This window comes from Globicephala melas, chromosome 7 (assembly GCF_963455315.2).
Source record: "Globicephala melas chromosome 7, mGloMel1.2, whole genome shotgun sequence".
NCBI lineage: Eukaryota > Metazoa > Chordata > Mammalia > Artiodactyla > Delphinidae > Globicephala > Globicephala melas.
In genome coordinates, this window is record NC_083320.1 from 28,196,449 (window position 1) to 28,213,050 (window position 16,602).

Below are 16,602 nucleotides of genomic sequence, written 5' to 3' on the forward strand. Positions count from 1 at the left end.
ATTTAGAAGTTAAATAGCAGATCCTGTCTTCATATGGATGACTAAGAATACCTATGCTGTTCCAGCAGTTTGGTGGTTTACCACCATGTACTGTGCCATATGGCCAGACCACCGGGAAAGGAATGGAAGTTCTAGAAAAAAAGCATTCCTAGGGCTGTGAGAATGAAAATAGTAGTCTTTTTTTCCGTTTCCTTCATTTCTCTTTCCTGGACTTGCTCATGACCGTTATGTAGTGTAGTGCCTGCCACAAGGTGGGTATTCAGTAACTACTGAATGGATGGATGGACGGAGGGATGCGTGATAGTTGGATGTCTGCTACAGTGTCACTTTAGACCACTGAGCAGTGGCTAGTAGCCCAGTTTTGAGGAAGGAGTCACCTTCAAATTCTTCTTTTTCTTACTTCCCCGTGTCACTTAGCACAGTGTTTGACCTATCTGAAACTTTCAGAAATTGTTGAATGAACAAATCAACCAAAGAGCAAACCAAATCAGCCAAAAAAGCATTTCTGTTTCTGGGATAAGTCTCAAATCTTTCCTCTCCTGTTCACTTCTGGTGCACTCCCCTGGTTCAGTCTCGGGACTATTACAGTATCCTTCTGACTTTCTGTCTCACTTGGGTTTCTTACCTCTCCAGTTGAACCTTCGCATCAGACAAATTATTAAAGCACAAGTATGGAATTAAAGATCTGCCCCAATCTAATCCAGTATATTGTTCTACTCTCTCAAACACTGCACTTCAAACACAAATAATTATTTAACTCTTCCCTCAGTGCATTCTGTTGTGGGAATTAAATGGGTTTTTGCAAGTGAAGGGCTTACAGTAGTGCTTGTACATAGTAAACACTCTATAGATAACCATTATTATTAATACTGCTTTTTAAAAATTTATTTATTTTATTTTATTTTTGGCTGTGTTGGGTCTTTGTTGCCGCACACAGGCTTTCTCTAGTTGCAGCGCACGGGCTTCTCATTGTGGTGGCTTCTCTTGTTGTGGAGCACGGGCTCTAGGTGCACGGGCTTCAGCAGTTGCAGCATGTGGGCTCAGTAGATGTGGCACACGGGCTCTAGAGCGCAGGCTCAGTAGTTGTGGCTCACGGGCTTAGTTGCTCCACAGCCTGTGGGATCTTCCCGGACCAGGGCTCCAACCCGTGTCCCCTGCATTGGCAGGCGGATTCTTAACCACTGCACCACCCGGGAAGTCCTAATACTGCTTTCTTATCCTAGACTGTTCTTGTCTCTAGCTTTTAAAATCTTTGTTAAAAGATTCTCCTTAAAAGCTACCCCTGAGGCTCTGTCTACTGGACTCAGGCTCCTTCTGCTACTCACTGTATCAGGAGAGGGGTGAGCAAGAGGAAGTGGGTTGGAGGGCCAGCCGGGCCCAGGGCCTGCAGTTCCTGGGTACGCGGGATGCACTTATCTGAGCGTTTGTTGCATAAAAATAGGTGGAGGGGGCTTCCCTGGTAGCGCAGTGGTTGAGAGTCCACCTGCCGATGCAGGGGACACGGGTTCGTGCCCCAGTCCGGGAAGATCCCACATGCCTCGGAGCGGGCTGGGCCCGTGAGCCATGGCCGCTGAGCCTGCGCGTCTGGAGCCTGTGCTCCGCAGCGGGAGAGGCCACAACAGTGAGAGGCCCGCGTACCGGGAAAAAAAAAAAAAAAAAATTGGAGGAGCAGGAGGCTCCCTAAGAGCAAAGGATGAGACAGTGATTCCTACAGCGCCTAGAGGAGGTGATTGATTTTTTTTTTAATGTTATTTTAGTTTCTCTATATTTATATACTGTTAACATAATGTTTGGGTTTAGGTTACCATGCTCTCCAACCTGGCACAGAAAAAAGTATACCAGTAGCAAGCAGTACTCCTAACTTTGGGGGGAGGTGGCGAGTTAGAGGGAGGCTAGAAATCATTTTGATTTATTTTGAAATATGACTATTTAGTGAAATATGTCTAAGAGATTTTTCTGGGATGTTCATACTTCTTACAGCTGGGCCATGCTTACTAATTCCACCTTCTTCAGTGTCTATAAAAATAACCATAGCTACAAAGGGGAACCATTGCCCACCTCACATGCTAAAATTCCTGTCACCAAAAGCCATCTCTTGCCTATCAATCATCTTTCACTTTTATATGGAATCTGACTTTTTAAAAACAAAATTAGCCCACAGTACTTTTAGCGATGATAAGCATGTTCAAAAACACTACTTAAGGTTCCCTTTGTCTCATCTGCGGGCACCACATCTAGAGTGGGGTGGTTTAAACAGTGAGAAGCACCTGCTGGGCACAACTAACCATACGTATCCTCGATAGAAGTTAAAAGAGGGAGGAGTTGATGAGCAACAGGGGAACAAAACTAGAGCAAGAGAATCCAGTTCTTATCTAGTCGTAAAAGGCATTCTCTCCCTGCCTGTTTTTTACCTCCATATAAAAGTTGTCATTAATCTCCAGCAAGTAGGCCCAACATGCTGAAGACCTGTCAGCGCCATATAAACAGAATAAAGCAAACTGTTAATACTGCTGTCATGAGGAAACTGGAAACAGACTGATTAATCATAGTGGCGCTCAACCGCCAGGGAGACCACTTCGGTCGTCGCCTTATTAGGGAAGTCCCAGTTGGCTTTTAGACCAATCACTACAATGACCATCCGGTTTGTATCCTCACTGTTTTTGTTATTGTTGTTAAATGAACGCCTTGTTCTTGAACCCATACTGCAAATCTTGACTGGCAGGGGTGATTAGTTTAGAAAAAGTCAGCATCTTCCATGAAATCTAAAATGTTTATAGTGCCGACCATTGACCGTTTCTGAGGACTCCCAGATGGCGAGCGACCCTGCTGGATTGATTCAAGGCCTATTTAACTTTTCAAGAGAGAAATTATTTACAGTGTCCACATGTAAAGGTGCATGAAGTACTCTGTGGAAGATCTTGGCACTGTCAGGACACATCCGGAGCAGCTGCCATTAAGGATGTCTTCAGGAGGGACCCTAAGAAAAGCTGGGAACACAGGAATAGTGGGATACGTGTGTAAATCATAGTCACAAAAGGGCACCTCGGGGCCAGATTTGGCCCTCAGACACGTTCTGTTTGGCCTTTCAGGGATGGCCCCCACCAGGTTTTAAAGTTGCAAAATACTAGCTAACATTTAAATAATTAGGAGTTTGCATGCTCACACAAAGTAAAACTCTCTGGTTTCTCTTAAGAAATCAGAAGCTCTGATTACACAAAAGCTTCCCTCATTCCTGGATGCAGCAATCAGCTTTACATACTGGACTCTGCACTTTCCCATAGTCTCTATCCCTCCTATCTTCTCCCCAAACCCACTGGCATTGGGTACATAATATGTTGCTGCCCTGCTTGTCTTATCCTCAGCCCATTTCATTTATTTATGACGGTACCTGGGCCCATGTGAGATCATTATGATTTAATCAATTAAAAAGTACTTTCCTGTAAATATTGATATATTATTTGCTCCTATAACAGCCCTTCAGATGGGTTAGACAGATGGTATTTACAAAGAAGGGAAAGAACTGTGACTCTGAGATGCTGCGTGACTTGCCTGAGGTGACAAAGCTGCTAAGGAGCAGAGTCCACACGTGGAACCAGGTTTTCTGATGCTCAAATTGCTGCTGCTTTCCCCAGTGTATTTGCTGGTGGCCATGACGTCCAGGAGTTTCTAGATTCTTCAGAGGAAGGAACTGCTTTTATATCTCCTGAAGCCTTGATTGAGGTCATCTAGGAGGGTGTGAAGGAGGGCGAGGAGGTGGTAGACAGTAATGTGCCTTGAGTGGGAAGGTGCAATTGCTGACACAGGCACTCCTGTGCTCACTGCCAGCGCCAGCCTTGGAGAACAAGGCATGACAATTGGCTTAGCGCTAATGAGTGCAGTTTTCTCTAGGTCTGTGTTTACCAAACCTTTTCATTCCATAGACCTGTAAATGTAGAGGTATCTGTAGGGTTGTCTTATCCATGTCTTTTGCTAAAACAAATATCCACCTATTTTTCACCATCATTTCATAAAAGAACGTAGTAATGGTAAAAAAAAAACACAAAAACAGGCAGACAGCAATGAAACAACTTTTTAAAGTCAAATAGATTTAAAATTCATTCTACTATGCTTTTTCTTTTCTCATTTTGCCTTGGATTGCTAAAAACATCACCAGACCAACACCAGCTGTTGGGACTAACTTTTCAGAAATCCCGATTTAAGTTAAATGTTCTGTTCTGAGTGCTGAAGTGAAATCATCTAGTCCAAAGAAAGACATCAGAGAAATTAATTAGTGGATGCCTGAGTGTTTCCCATTCTCTATCATTAACAAATGATTTGGGGATTGGGTGCCTGGTGAATCCAAAGTTCCTATTATGATACGTATTTAAAACTAGTTTCTCTCCAACACTAGTCGAGGCCGGTAAGCAATGTTCACGCCTATCCTTCCGGTTACTTAGAGCACAGTTGTGATGGTTCTGGGGGAACAGGTAGTCCTACTTGTTTGTTAAGTTTAGTTCTTGGCTTGGACCATTCTGACCAGCTTGAATTGGGAAGCTCTAGACAATACCAAACGTGATTCTTCTGCCTTCTAAGTCACCTTTTCCTGTCTTTGGTCTCACATTTTATTTGAAATTATAATTATATCCAGAATTAGTTCTCACTGCAATATCAGCTTTACTAAACGGTGAGAAATTTCTATCATAAAAACAGCCATTTTTATTACCATTATTTATCCTGGTGAGTGCCAGAAAAAGATGAGAGAGTGTGTGTGTGTGTGTGTGTGTGTGCGCGCACACGCGCACGTATCCTGTCAGACTCTCCTTGCCTCCTCTTCCTTCAAGCAAAATTTAGCAGCTTGCTTAGCACTTAGGAACAGTCCCCAGAAATGTCACCTGATTCACCAAGATTCCCTGCCCACTCCTTCGCTTGTTACCCCCAGGGAAAGCTGTCTGTCTGGCTAGTGAATTCACTGGACAGGAAGCTAAGTCCAAAGGGTGAAACCTCCTTTCGATGTCCACTAGCGTCTCAAATTTAATATGTCCCAGGGCTTCCCTGGTGGCGCAGTGGTTGAGAGTCCGCCTGCCGATGCAGGGCACACGGGTTCGTGCCCCGGTCCGGGAAGATCCCACATGCCGTGGAGCGGCTGGGCCCGTGAGCCATGGCCGCTGAGCCTGCGCGTCTGGAGCCTGTGCTCCGCAACGGGAGAGGCCACAACAGTGAGAGGCCCGCGTACCACAAAAAAACAAAAAAACAAAAAAACAAAAACTTAATATGTCCCAAACTGAGCTAGTAGCCCCTCCTCCACTCCTGTAGCAAACTGCTCCTACTGCAGGCCCCCCATCCGCCTACCAGCACCTTTACCCATATGGCTCTTCATGCCAAACATCTTTCTCCCACATTCCACACCCAACCTATCAGCAAGTCCTATCAGCGTCACCTTCAAAACATGTCCACTCAAAATCACCACAGAATCATCACTTCCACTGCTACCACCTGAGTCCAAGCCACTGTCATTGTTCCCCTGGATTTTTGCAGTAACTGATCACCCCCTTCAGTCTGTTCTTCCGGCTACAGCTATAGTTAATGTGTACATTAGATGATATCACCTCTGATTCAAACTATCTAATAGCGTCACCTCTCAATTCAAGTAAAAGCCAAGGACATATAAGCCTGGTTCCCCATCACCTCTCTGCCCTCATCTCCCAGTACGTTCCCCCTCCTTTACTCTGTTCCAGTCATACCAGCCTTGTTTTGCTCCTTGAGCATATGCCAAGCAGGCTCCCATGTGAGTTTCTATGCTCATTTTCCTCTTCCCCAGATAGTGGTGTAGCTGGCTTCCTTACCTCCTTCAGGTCTGTATGCAGCTGTCACGTTCCTGAAGCATCCTTGACCACTTTATTTAAAATTTTTGCACACACTGCCCGCCCCGCCGCCCCACACTTTCTCTCTTCATTCTCTGCTTATCACCACATAAAGTGGTGTTTGATTTTTGTCTGTCCCCCTCTCTGGCGCCATCACGTATGGCTAAGGCGGTCACGCTTTGCTCAGCCTGTGCAGCCGTGTGCAGAGGCCCTGCCCTCTCCACTAGAATGTAAGCGACAGAAGGTCATGCCTTTTTATCTGTGTTGCTCACTGCTCTATCCCCAGGGCCTAGAACCATACCTGACATAGAGTGGGGGCAAATAAATATTTGGTGAACAAGTTAATTAAATAAATAAAGTACTGTTACCAACATTCCGCCCACTTAATTGGGTCAAACAGTTTTTCATATTACAAAAAATACTGTTCATCATAGAAAACAAAAATAAGAAAGTCATCCATTATCTTACCACTTTGGTGCATATCCTTTCATACTGCTTCCTCTGCAGATTATTTTTTTCCCTAAAAAATGGTTTTATACTGTACCTACTACTTTTAACCCAATCACTTCACTTAGTATATCGTGAACATCTTTTTATGCCGGTAAATATTTGTCTAAAGCGTCATGAATCACTGAGTGAAAATGGTGTTTTGATGCATGAGCATACTGATACACCCTCGATCTGGGAAGAAGTAGGTGAGGATATTACTCAGTGTGCCCAACAAAAGATCGCACGAGCTGGGGGAGATCATAGCAACACCTCCTCTTCTCCCTACCTCCCAATAAGTCAGACATATTAGGTAGAGGGGTCATCTGTTACAGAGAAAGGATTTCATGCTCTTGTGACTCGAATACACTTAATGTAGGAGGCTAGCTCATTGAGAGCCTATCTCCTCGGGCAGCCTCATTCTTAAAACACAATCTGTGCAGACTTGATTTGCTGTGTCTCTGAACTGCAAATGAGCAATGTCTTATAAGCAAAATCTAAGATCCAAATGTGCCATTGATTATTAGCCAAAGTCTGGTTAATATTGGCTTTTAGAAGAATAAGCCCATTTTAGCCATAATATTATCACTAAATTAGTCTCATTAAAGACCAGTGGTTATTAGCACTTCAAGCAAATAGATAACACTTCTTTAAGCTCAGTAAATGAACACAGCTCTTTATGTTCTCTGTAAGACTTAATATTAGCCAGACTTTGTAGCTAGTTTTCAAGTTAGCTAATTAAAAGTGTCATTGGGGCTTTACTCTCAACAGATTAGCTGCATGAATCTATCAGGGCTCAAACTACTAAAACACAGGATGTTATTTTGATAGATTTTGAAAGCAACCGTTCTCAGTCTCCTTCAAGAATTCCTTTTCCCTCGGATGACTTCTAGTACTAAGGTTTTCAAGTCGTCTAACCTCCTGATCTCCTGATAGCCCCTCCCCCTTCCTTCATTTTCTCCAGAGATCTCATTCAGCAAATTTTATAAATATATATGCTGATAGCAACACTCTAAAAAGGAGTTATAGACTATCTGCAAAAGTGTCATTCAAAGCTAAACAGATTGATAAACTTTGAAAAAGGAGCTCTGGCAAGTTATATATTAATTTTACTGTAACATACATGTAGCTTTTTATTTACCAAGAAATCCTTCAGAAAGTTAAAAAGTGTTTTATTCTAAGATTAAATGAAATCTATAAATTATCTAAAATCATTTTCTAAGAGACAACAAAAAAATAAAACTCATGGCAGGAAAAGTGTTATATTCTTGGAACCGTTGAATACTGTAAGAATTTGAGCTAAGATCTATAATGTGATATAATCTGTCACTTCTATAATCAGACCCCAGAATAATCACAACCCAAATTACTTCCCAAGTATTTCTACTCCGGGCTTTAGATTGTTGCTAAGAAACTTAAGCACAATTTCTGAAAGAGCTGGTAAGAGACCCTTATTTCCCATACCTATCTTCCAAGATATAATATCTGATGCAATCTTGCCACTTTTTCACCCAATGAGATTAGCAAAATGAGGTATCTACTGAAATGATTGAAGCTTGTTTCTTCCACATGGGTTGCTATCGCAATATCTGCCTTTGATTTAAAATTGTTTTTCCATTAGCTGGGAGCATGGTTGGACATACGAGTCCTGTCCACATCCAGTCTAATGTAACTATTTCAGGAAGTGTTTGCAGCTCATATCAAGAACACCAAATTGCATCTCCCTAGGGATGCTTCACAGTGCTTTTTGCTGATTTCAGTGTGGGTGCGTGTGCCCTCCAAAGGAAAGATACTGCAGCCCTCTCAATTCTGTACAGATTACCTAACCTGGAGCACATATTCTTGGAGAACACGGTAATATTTCATAAATAAATGGTTTTCCTTTCTAAATTATTCCTTATGCACTTCTACCTGTATTCTTCCTTTAGACTCTTATGATTTAGAATCAAAATTGGAGGTTTTCCTTTGGTGTTATCTTTTTTTTTTTTTTTTTTTTTTTTTTGCGGTACGTGGGCCTCTCACTGTTGTGGCCTCTCCCGTTGCGGAGCACAGGCTCCGGACGCGCAGGCTCAGCGGCCATGGCTCATGGGCCCAGCCGCTCTGCGGCATGTGGGATCTTCCCGGACCGGGGCACGAACCCGCGTCCCCTGCATCGGCAGGTGGACTCTCAACCACTGCGTCACCAGGGAAGCCCTGGTGTTATCCTTTTTATTGTGTGTGTGTGTGTAAGAGAGAGAGACAGAGACACACGACACACAGGAAGGGAGGGAGATCTTTCCTTTAAAGCCTGTCTATTACATGTGCTGAGATATTTTCATTCAGACTTTTTTCATTTTAATCATTGGGTTTTTTAATGCCAGTTATGCAGCTCAAATAACTGAGCTTCAGGGAAATGGCGATATTACTGAATCTATCAAAATCCTGCAAAGGGTGTGCCTGACTTAGTCCCTTTTCTCTCATGAGCATCAGGGCTTGGTGGGAACTGAGTTGAAGTTCCCAGAAATTAGTCAGGTTAAATGAGTCTTGATGTATTTGACTCAGTGTCCTGGTCCAAAATAGAAGAGGACCCCCTACGTGTTTTATATAGACTACTGCCTTTGATTTCTTAGGCCATTATTTCTGCATTTTTAACCCCAAGTACCAGCTGTGTAATATAAGGGAAATGAATCATATGTGACCTTCTTCCCTTTTGATTTTCATCTTTTCTTACTTTTCTCATTGGAACAATCTATAAATGAAGCCTAAGTTACCCTCTCAGTATGTCAGGAAATCCTAAAGGTGATAAAACAGAAAATGTTGGCACTAGAAACAGTTGTGCTAGCTGGTTTCCATGATCCTTTAGCAGGTTTCTTCATTGTTCTTTGGTATCAGAGAACTTGACAGTGCCACCTGCCAGTGATGCAGTTTCCCTTGATGGGTGAGTGAAGTGTGGGGTTGACTCTCCTTATCACGTTTGTCCTTTGGCTTTGACATCAGGGCCAACCAGAAGAAGTTGCACTGGCATGAGCAGGGCTGTCCTTGTGGTTGGCCTCTTGGTGAAATGCTGTCAGACCTAGTGATGAATAGGCCTACAGTACAGTGAGGTCACTTACCGCACAGAGAACCCTAAACACAGCCGCCTCACCAGAAACAAAAGGCAGCACCATCCCGCAGCAAAGAGGCCGTTTACCAAAGGATTGCCAAGTCAGACAACTAGCTGTAATCTGTAGCTTTCCGTTCCTAACATGTTGAAGTTTGGACGGAACATTGGAGAAATTAGTAGTTAGTTACCTTTTACATAACATTTTAGTAGAAACTTGAAGCATTTCAAAATGCAGAGTGTGTGTATAGGTACGTGCACCCTCACACACACACAAATGTGTATTTGGAAGAGCTCCTAGCTGGGTCCACATCCCATTTCCTCTAGGCCTTTACTAGCTCAGGCTCTGTCATTTTCCTTACTTTTCTATCTGCAGCTTTGGCTTCTATACTAGCTTCTTCATTTTAGCATATAGATATGCCCAAGTGGCTCCCATCTCTAAGAAAAGAATCCTTTCTTAGTCCTGCATCCTTCTGTAGCTACGGCCTAGTTTCTCTCTTTTAAAGTTAGTTTCTTAAAAGAATATTCCACAGTCCTTCACCCCTCTGCAGTCTGGTGTCCCTCTTCCTCCTGGATACTGTCCTAAGGTCACTGGTGAATTCCCCTTTGCCAAAACCAGCAGGCACCTTTCAGGCCTCATGAGAGTCTTCCCCGGATTATGTGACCTCTCCTCTGCCTCTGATGCCGTTGACCCTCTTTGTCCTTGAAATTGTCTCCTTCCTTGGCTTCCTGGATGCTGGCTCTTCCGCTTTTTCTCCTGTCAAACTGCTTCTTCCCAGCTTTCTTCCTGTGGCCGTTCCTTTAATAGTATTGTTTTGCCAGTGTCCAGTCTTTTCCGTTGCACTCATGTGTACTGTCTCAGGGTCTTCCTCATTTTCATGTCTTCACCTGTAGGCACACAGCTCTCCTCCCTGGACTCACAGATGACTCCACTTGGACATTCCACACCTCTGCCCCGACAGCTGAGCCACCCTCTCTCCCCAAAGGTGACTCCTCCTCATTATTCCCTGTGTTAGTAGATGGAACTTCCATTTACCTACTGGCCCAGCTGGAAAACCACGAGCAGTGCCAGGCTCCTTCCCAGCCTCCGTTTCCCATTAGTCTTCATGACCTGTGGATCATTGGAGAAAGCTGTCTGTGGTAGGCCATTTCTCTCCAACCCTAGGGCAACCGTTTAAATTCTGTTCAGGCCCCCAACATTTCTCACCTAGTTTATCTCCAGAATTATCCATCTCTTCAGTCTTTTCCCCCTTCTGCTGTCAATGATCTTTTAAAGGTGCAGATCTAATGCTGTCCCCTTCTCTTGCTTGAGGCACTCATCTCTTTGTGGGTAGGCTCTTCTCTAGGCATCTAAGCCCTCACATGTCTGGCTACACCCTAACTTCCTGAGCTCACACCCTGCAGTCCCCCCAGCCCCCAGCATGGACACATATACACATATATACGCATACAGAGCCTGTTCCCTGAAAGAATTATGTTCGTCCTGGCCTCTCTGCTCTTAGCCATGCTGCACCCTCTACCTGCAATATCCATTCTTCCACTCCTCCAGATGGATTCTGACCTGTCGGTTCTCTGAGACCTTTCTTGAACAGGTGTCCTGCAGGCTCCACTCAGCCCTGCACTCCACGCTGGAGCTGGAGCTGTCGGTTTACTTGTCTGTTTATCTCACTTGTCTGTATGTATTGGAAAAAAAACTGTGTCTTCTCCAAATTTTCTGCCACATACATACCCAGCATCCGCTCATTGCAGTGAAAGTGTGCGCTGATTTTAGCTTCTGATTTTAGGTTCTTAGCTGTAGTGACGAGTCACAGAGGTCATAAGACGGGGCTTCATCTGCATTAAATTCCTGGGCCATATGGTGATCACAAGTTGTGTTTTCTGACCAAAACATGCAAACAATCATCCATCCTTTATTGAATACATTAATAGTAAAATTATCAAATGAGTTCTGCCATGGCTCTCAAGGGGGTGCCAAACCTTGCCTCCCAGATGTGAGTGGGTCCCCTAGCAGTGCCTGAAGTGGCTGCAGGTTCATCTCTGGTCCCCTGCAGAGCCCTATCCTCTCCTAGTCAGATCTGCCAGAGGCAGCTTAATGCTACCCAAGCACACCGCAGGCCTCCGGGTTCTCCACAATCCCTTCCACAACTGAGCCCTGGGAGGCCCTGCTTGTTCCATCCATTTCCTAAAGAGCTCCTGTCAGACGGGCCAGGTACAAGGCCAGTTCCTTGTACACCAAAGCCACAGTGGGGGAAACCCTGGGGATCACCCAGATGGGATGTTGCCTGTGCTTTTCGGGGCTTGGCTTTTATATCATTATTTGCCCTGCACTTCCCCTGTGGACATCAGCCTAAAGAAGATATTCAGAGAAAGACAAACACTGTATGATATCACTTATATGTGGAATCTAAAAAATACAACAAACTAGTGAATATAACAAAAAAGAAGCAGACTCCCTGATACAGAGAACAAACTAGTAGTTACCAGCGGTGGAGGGCGGACACAATATAGGGTGGGCGTGGGTGTAGGAGGTATAAGCTAGTAGGTGTAAGATAGGCTACAAGGATGTGTTGTACAACACGGGGAATATAACCAGTATTTTGTAATAACTGTAAATGGACTGAAACCTTTAAAAAAAATTTGTAATTTAAAAAAGAAAAGATATTCCAAGAATGTCGTGCCAATTCAGCCTGACTTGACGGCTCCAGCAATGAAAAAGAGGAACAAACTGACGGGGTCATCTGGCCCCGCCTTTGAAATCCTTTCCTCCTCTAAGCAGAAGAGCAAGCCCCTACCTCTAAATAACTGCAACAGATCTTTTTCTTCTTTTATTTACATTAAAAAGCATCCCTGTAAGAGACACATTTTAATGCTGCTCAGTCTTCCCTCTCAGGAAATTTATTCTCATATTTGACTTCAATGCTTTCTTGATATAATTTCCATCCTCAGAGAGAAGAAAAGCTGATTGGCATTATCTGTCTTAAAAGTCTGTATTTTTTATGGCCACCAGTAAATCTCCTGGACACAACATCTTCTCCAAACACAACAAGCTCAGTTCCTTTATCTTTTCTGCATATATTGCATTTTCCAGTTCTTTGTGTCGTTAGGCTGACCTCTTGTAAATTATAGTCTTAGACACTGAAGAGTGCCAGAGAGGAGACAGCAGATACGGTGCTTCTGGAGGGGCTTAGAATCGCTTCCAGGGGGGAAGAGAAAATAAATATGTGAAATATATTTACACACAGAAACACTACATACACAGCTCACTTTAGCTGTGTAAATAATGTTTAAGGAGTATTAGAGATTACTGTGTCCAAAGTTGGCCGGTTATTGTGAGAAGAGTAATGAACAGTGTTTGGAGGCAAAGGGGACCCAGCCTAGAGAGGAGAAATTGGAAATTCTCTTTGCTGCTCATCAGTTGTGTTCACTGAACATATCCGTCTCCAGCCCTTAGCACAGCACCTAGCTCATTTTAGGCACGCAGTAGTGTCTGTTGACTGGATAACGAACTGACTAGCTGTAGTACTCTAATAAGTGTATACCAGTATGATTCCATTTGTAAATTTGCAGTTAATTCTTATATCCTGTACTCTCAGTCGTGGAAGTTTTAGGACTTTAGAGAAGAACTTTAAGTAGCAAACATTAACGATATGCTACCCTGCATTTGTCCCTGCTAGAGTTCATTTCAGTCACCTTCCTTCTAACTCTTTCTCCAGCTGGCCTACATGTGTATAAACCAATGGAAAAGGCAGGAGCTCATCTTGAAATGATTTTCCAGCCTGCTTGTTTAGTTCAGTCCGTCTGTTTCTCAGCCCTGCTGCCACATTGCCTTCATTTTACTTTACTTAAGGGATTTCATTATGAGGCAATTGCCTCTGAAAAAGGTTATTCCTCCCATTCAACCACACTTAGACATCCTCTGTCCCCATAGTAGATTATCATACTTTGCTACCCTAGTGACCTCCACTGAAAGACTGCGTCCTAGGCTTGCTTTTCTGCACGTGATGTTTGGGTCTCAAGTCATCTTGCAAATACTGATATACATTTTTAAATCTATAAATGCAATCTCGTGTTCTGGATTGGATCCTTGAGCAGAAAAAGGACATTAGTGAAACAACTGGTGAAATCTGAATACGGTCTAATTTACATAATAGTTCATTTCTTAGTTTTGATCAATGCACCATGGTTGTGTAAGGTGTTACCATTAGGGGAAGCCAGGTGAAGGGTATAAGGGCACAAACATTTCACAAGAGGAGGAAATGTTAGGAACTCACGTACACGTGAACATCCTGATTATTTTCAAAACAATTTTTCAAGCATGAGAGAAATTGCAGACTACCAAAGTGTACTTCAGATAATTCCAGGCTTTGTAAGGTAAAAAAAAGTAAAAACCGCTGTTCACACTCAGCCCCGCTTCCGTTCATTTTCCTCCAAGGTCTGCTCCCTCCGTTCCCAGAGCTTCAGCTGTCCCTTCTGTGCTGCTGTCAGAAGTGCCCCTGGCTCTTCCACATCTCTCGCCCCACATCCGCAAGGGCCACGCCTGCTGTCCTCCACACAAGCACTTGATATTCAGCACAATTAAATCTCAATGCTTTTCCCCCTCCCCCCAGCAGCCTGCCCTGTGTTGGCCAATGACATCACCATCCTGTCTCCCAAGCTAGGACTTCAGAGTCGCCTTCAATTCCAAATGCTGTCAGTTCTTCCAGAAGTTCTCCTGTGTCTACACACTCACCCATTTCGCTTTCGCCTTGTGGTTACCCTGGAAGAGCCGCTGGGGTACGTGGTCAGGACTGTCCCTGCCTGCAGTCTCTCCACCCTCCCGGCTGCCTTCAGGAAGTGGGCATGACCAAACGCGTCAGTGTTACTTTCCTTCTTTTAAAAAGGACCAATGGCTCTATATTGCTGCTGGCCTGAACAGTCATAAACACCTACCTGGAAGAGAGATGTATTATATAGCTATATTAGATGGTCAGCTCAAACCCACCTCCCTCCTTCCTCCACCTTCATCTCCTGGAAAGTAGAAGCACAGGCCTTTGGCGTCAGAAAGTCCTGGCCTTGAATCCCAGCTTGTGACCCTGGGCAAATTAGTTTTTGCCTCTGAGCCTCAGTTCCCTCTCACATAAAATGGAGGTTGTACTTACCACGCGGGGTTGTTGTGAGAATTAAATGATGTACGTTGAGGGCCACACCTGAAGCAGACTTCTCTTATTGTTAATTCTGTAGGGGGTCATGAGGAGTAGCCCTCTCGATCATCTCTGTCATACGTGTGTGTTATTGAAAATGGAAGTTGGTCATGTCTCATGGTCCCTCCTGGGACCGTGGTCTACCTTCTACAGTAGGGGGCCCTCTTTGTAGGGAAGCTTCATCCCACATGGAGGGATTGAGCACTTTCCCTACACCCTCCCCAGCTGGGCTGGGACTATGTGCTGCTACCTGCCACAGGTTCGGCCCCAAACCATTAGAGTTGAAGGGAGCCTACCCTTAGGAGCTGAATTTTATTCCCCAGAGTATAAGGGCCGTGTCACTCACTTGGTCCGTTCGCACTCTTGTGGATGAAACAGGAATTTTCAGCAGAAATCTTCAGAGCCTATCATATATTTATCAGGAGTGCTCCAAACTAGAATATGCCTGTCCCAGACCTCCATGGGGGATGAACTTCACCTAATTGGCCCAGTGCCCTTTTTTCAGTGGCCTAGTACAGGAGCTGGTGCACAGTTGTGCTTAACCAGAATTGGACGGCTAGATAGATGAATGGAAGGGTAAAGGACTTAATCTCTAGGATTTGTCCAGTAATGCATACTTAATTGAAAGACTGAGTAATGAATTCCCCAACAAGCTACGAGTTAGGCCAGTGGTTCTAAACCTTGGCTGCACTAATCACCACAAGAGTTTTTGTTTGAAGACTGATTTCTGGGTTCTACCCATACTTATCCCCTATTATTTTCAAAAGCTTCCCAAGTGATTCTAATAGACGGCCAAGGTTGGGACCTACCATGCTAGACCAATCTAAAAATATGTACCCTGTGCATATAACTCTTATTTTCATGTTACCATGTTGTGTTGTAATGATCAGTTTATGTATCTTTCCCTAGCTTGACTTTATTCTCCTTGATATGCTCTGATATGCTCAGGTACTGTGACTGTCTCACTCATAATTCATAATTCCTAGTGCCTTGGCACAGTGCTTGGCATGTAGCAGATAGTCATAAATGTTAATTGAGTTGGTGGCTTCTTTCATTTAGGTGGTATTATGCAATTTTCTTGTATCCTAAGACAAAGAGAAAATGCTAGCACCATGAGTTTTGTTTTGTGTATACGTGTGTGTGTGTGTGTGTGTGTGTGTGGTGTTTTCTAACCATCTATGCTTCGGTACCTGTTTGCTTGTCCCTAACTGATTTGTTTTTCCTGTTCACTCACCGTCATTTATCCAGATGCTATGAATTGACAGTAGCCAAAGATATTGGACTTTGTCAGGGAGTCTCAATTTGAAATATTTTGTCCCATTATTCCCATCTGTACCTAGGTTCCAAAACTCATCACTGTGCACGTAAGAGGATAGCTCACTAAGTGGTGTTTGGCACTGCCATCTCCCTTAATGAAAGCCATAGGAGCCTCCAGGCAAAGACACCCAGGTTGCCCCCCCAACTGATTTTCTCAACTCTAAAATCTATTCATCTAGACATAGACTAATAGAGCTGGAAAGAGATTTAAGACACCAAGTTCAGTCACCTTCATTAACCAATGAAGGATCTGAAGCTAGGTGGGTTTTAAGACTTCCCTGAGATGACACAGTTTGTTAGGGACGCAGCTGGTACAGGAAATCTGGCACTCTGGTCCTCAGGCCTGGACCATTGCACTGTGCTCCTAGCACCCTGGACTACATCAGAAATCAAAGATCACACCCTTACTCCGTTTTTGGTATTTGTGTTAGAAAGAAAAGTATCTGGAAAAAGGTATTATTACAGGTTTCTCAGAGGATGTGGGGAGGAAGAGTATTAGGTGGAAAGGGATTCTTGAATGAGACTTGGAAACTTCTCAGAAAAAGTGTGTTTTGTGGCAACACCACAATTTATCTGTGCTTCTGTCTGTTTTCAGAATTTTCCCCAGAGAATACCTCCTTCAGCAGATCCACCTGTATTCCCTCGCTGATCTGCAGCAGGTAAGCACTTAGAGGGGCCATTTCATTTCTGTTTTCTCCCT

The 16,602-nt window shown here is 43.9% G+C and overlaps 1 protein-coding gene across 2 annotated transcripts in view; it reads left to right on the forward strand.

Moving 5' to 3' along the window:
* Positions 1-16,602, forward strand: part of PLEKHM3 (pleckstrin homology domain containing M3) — a 187,623-nt gene that overhangs the window by 84,278 nt on the left and 86,743 nt on the right. For both annotated transcript variants that reach the window (XM_030853453.2, XM_030853476.2), the window contains exon 6: positions 16,498-16,561. In XM_030853453.2, the coding sequence (XP_030709313.1) occupies positions 16,498-16,561 (64 nt within the window). The remainder of the gene's footprint in view (positions 1-16,497; positions 16,562-16,602) is intronic.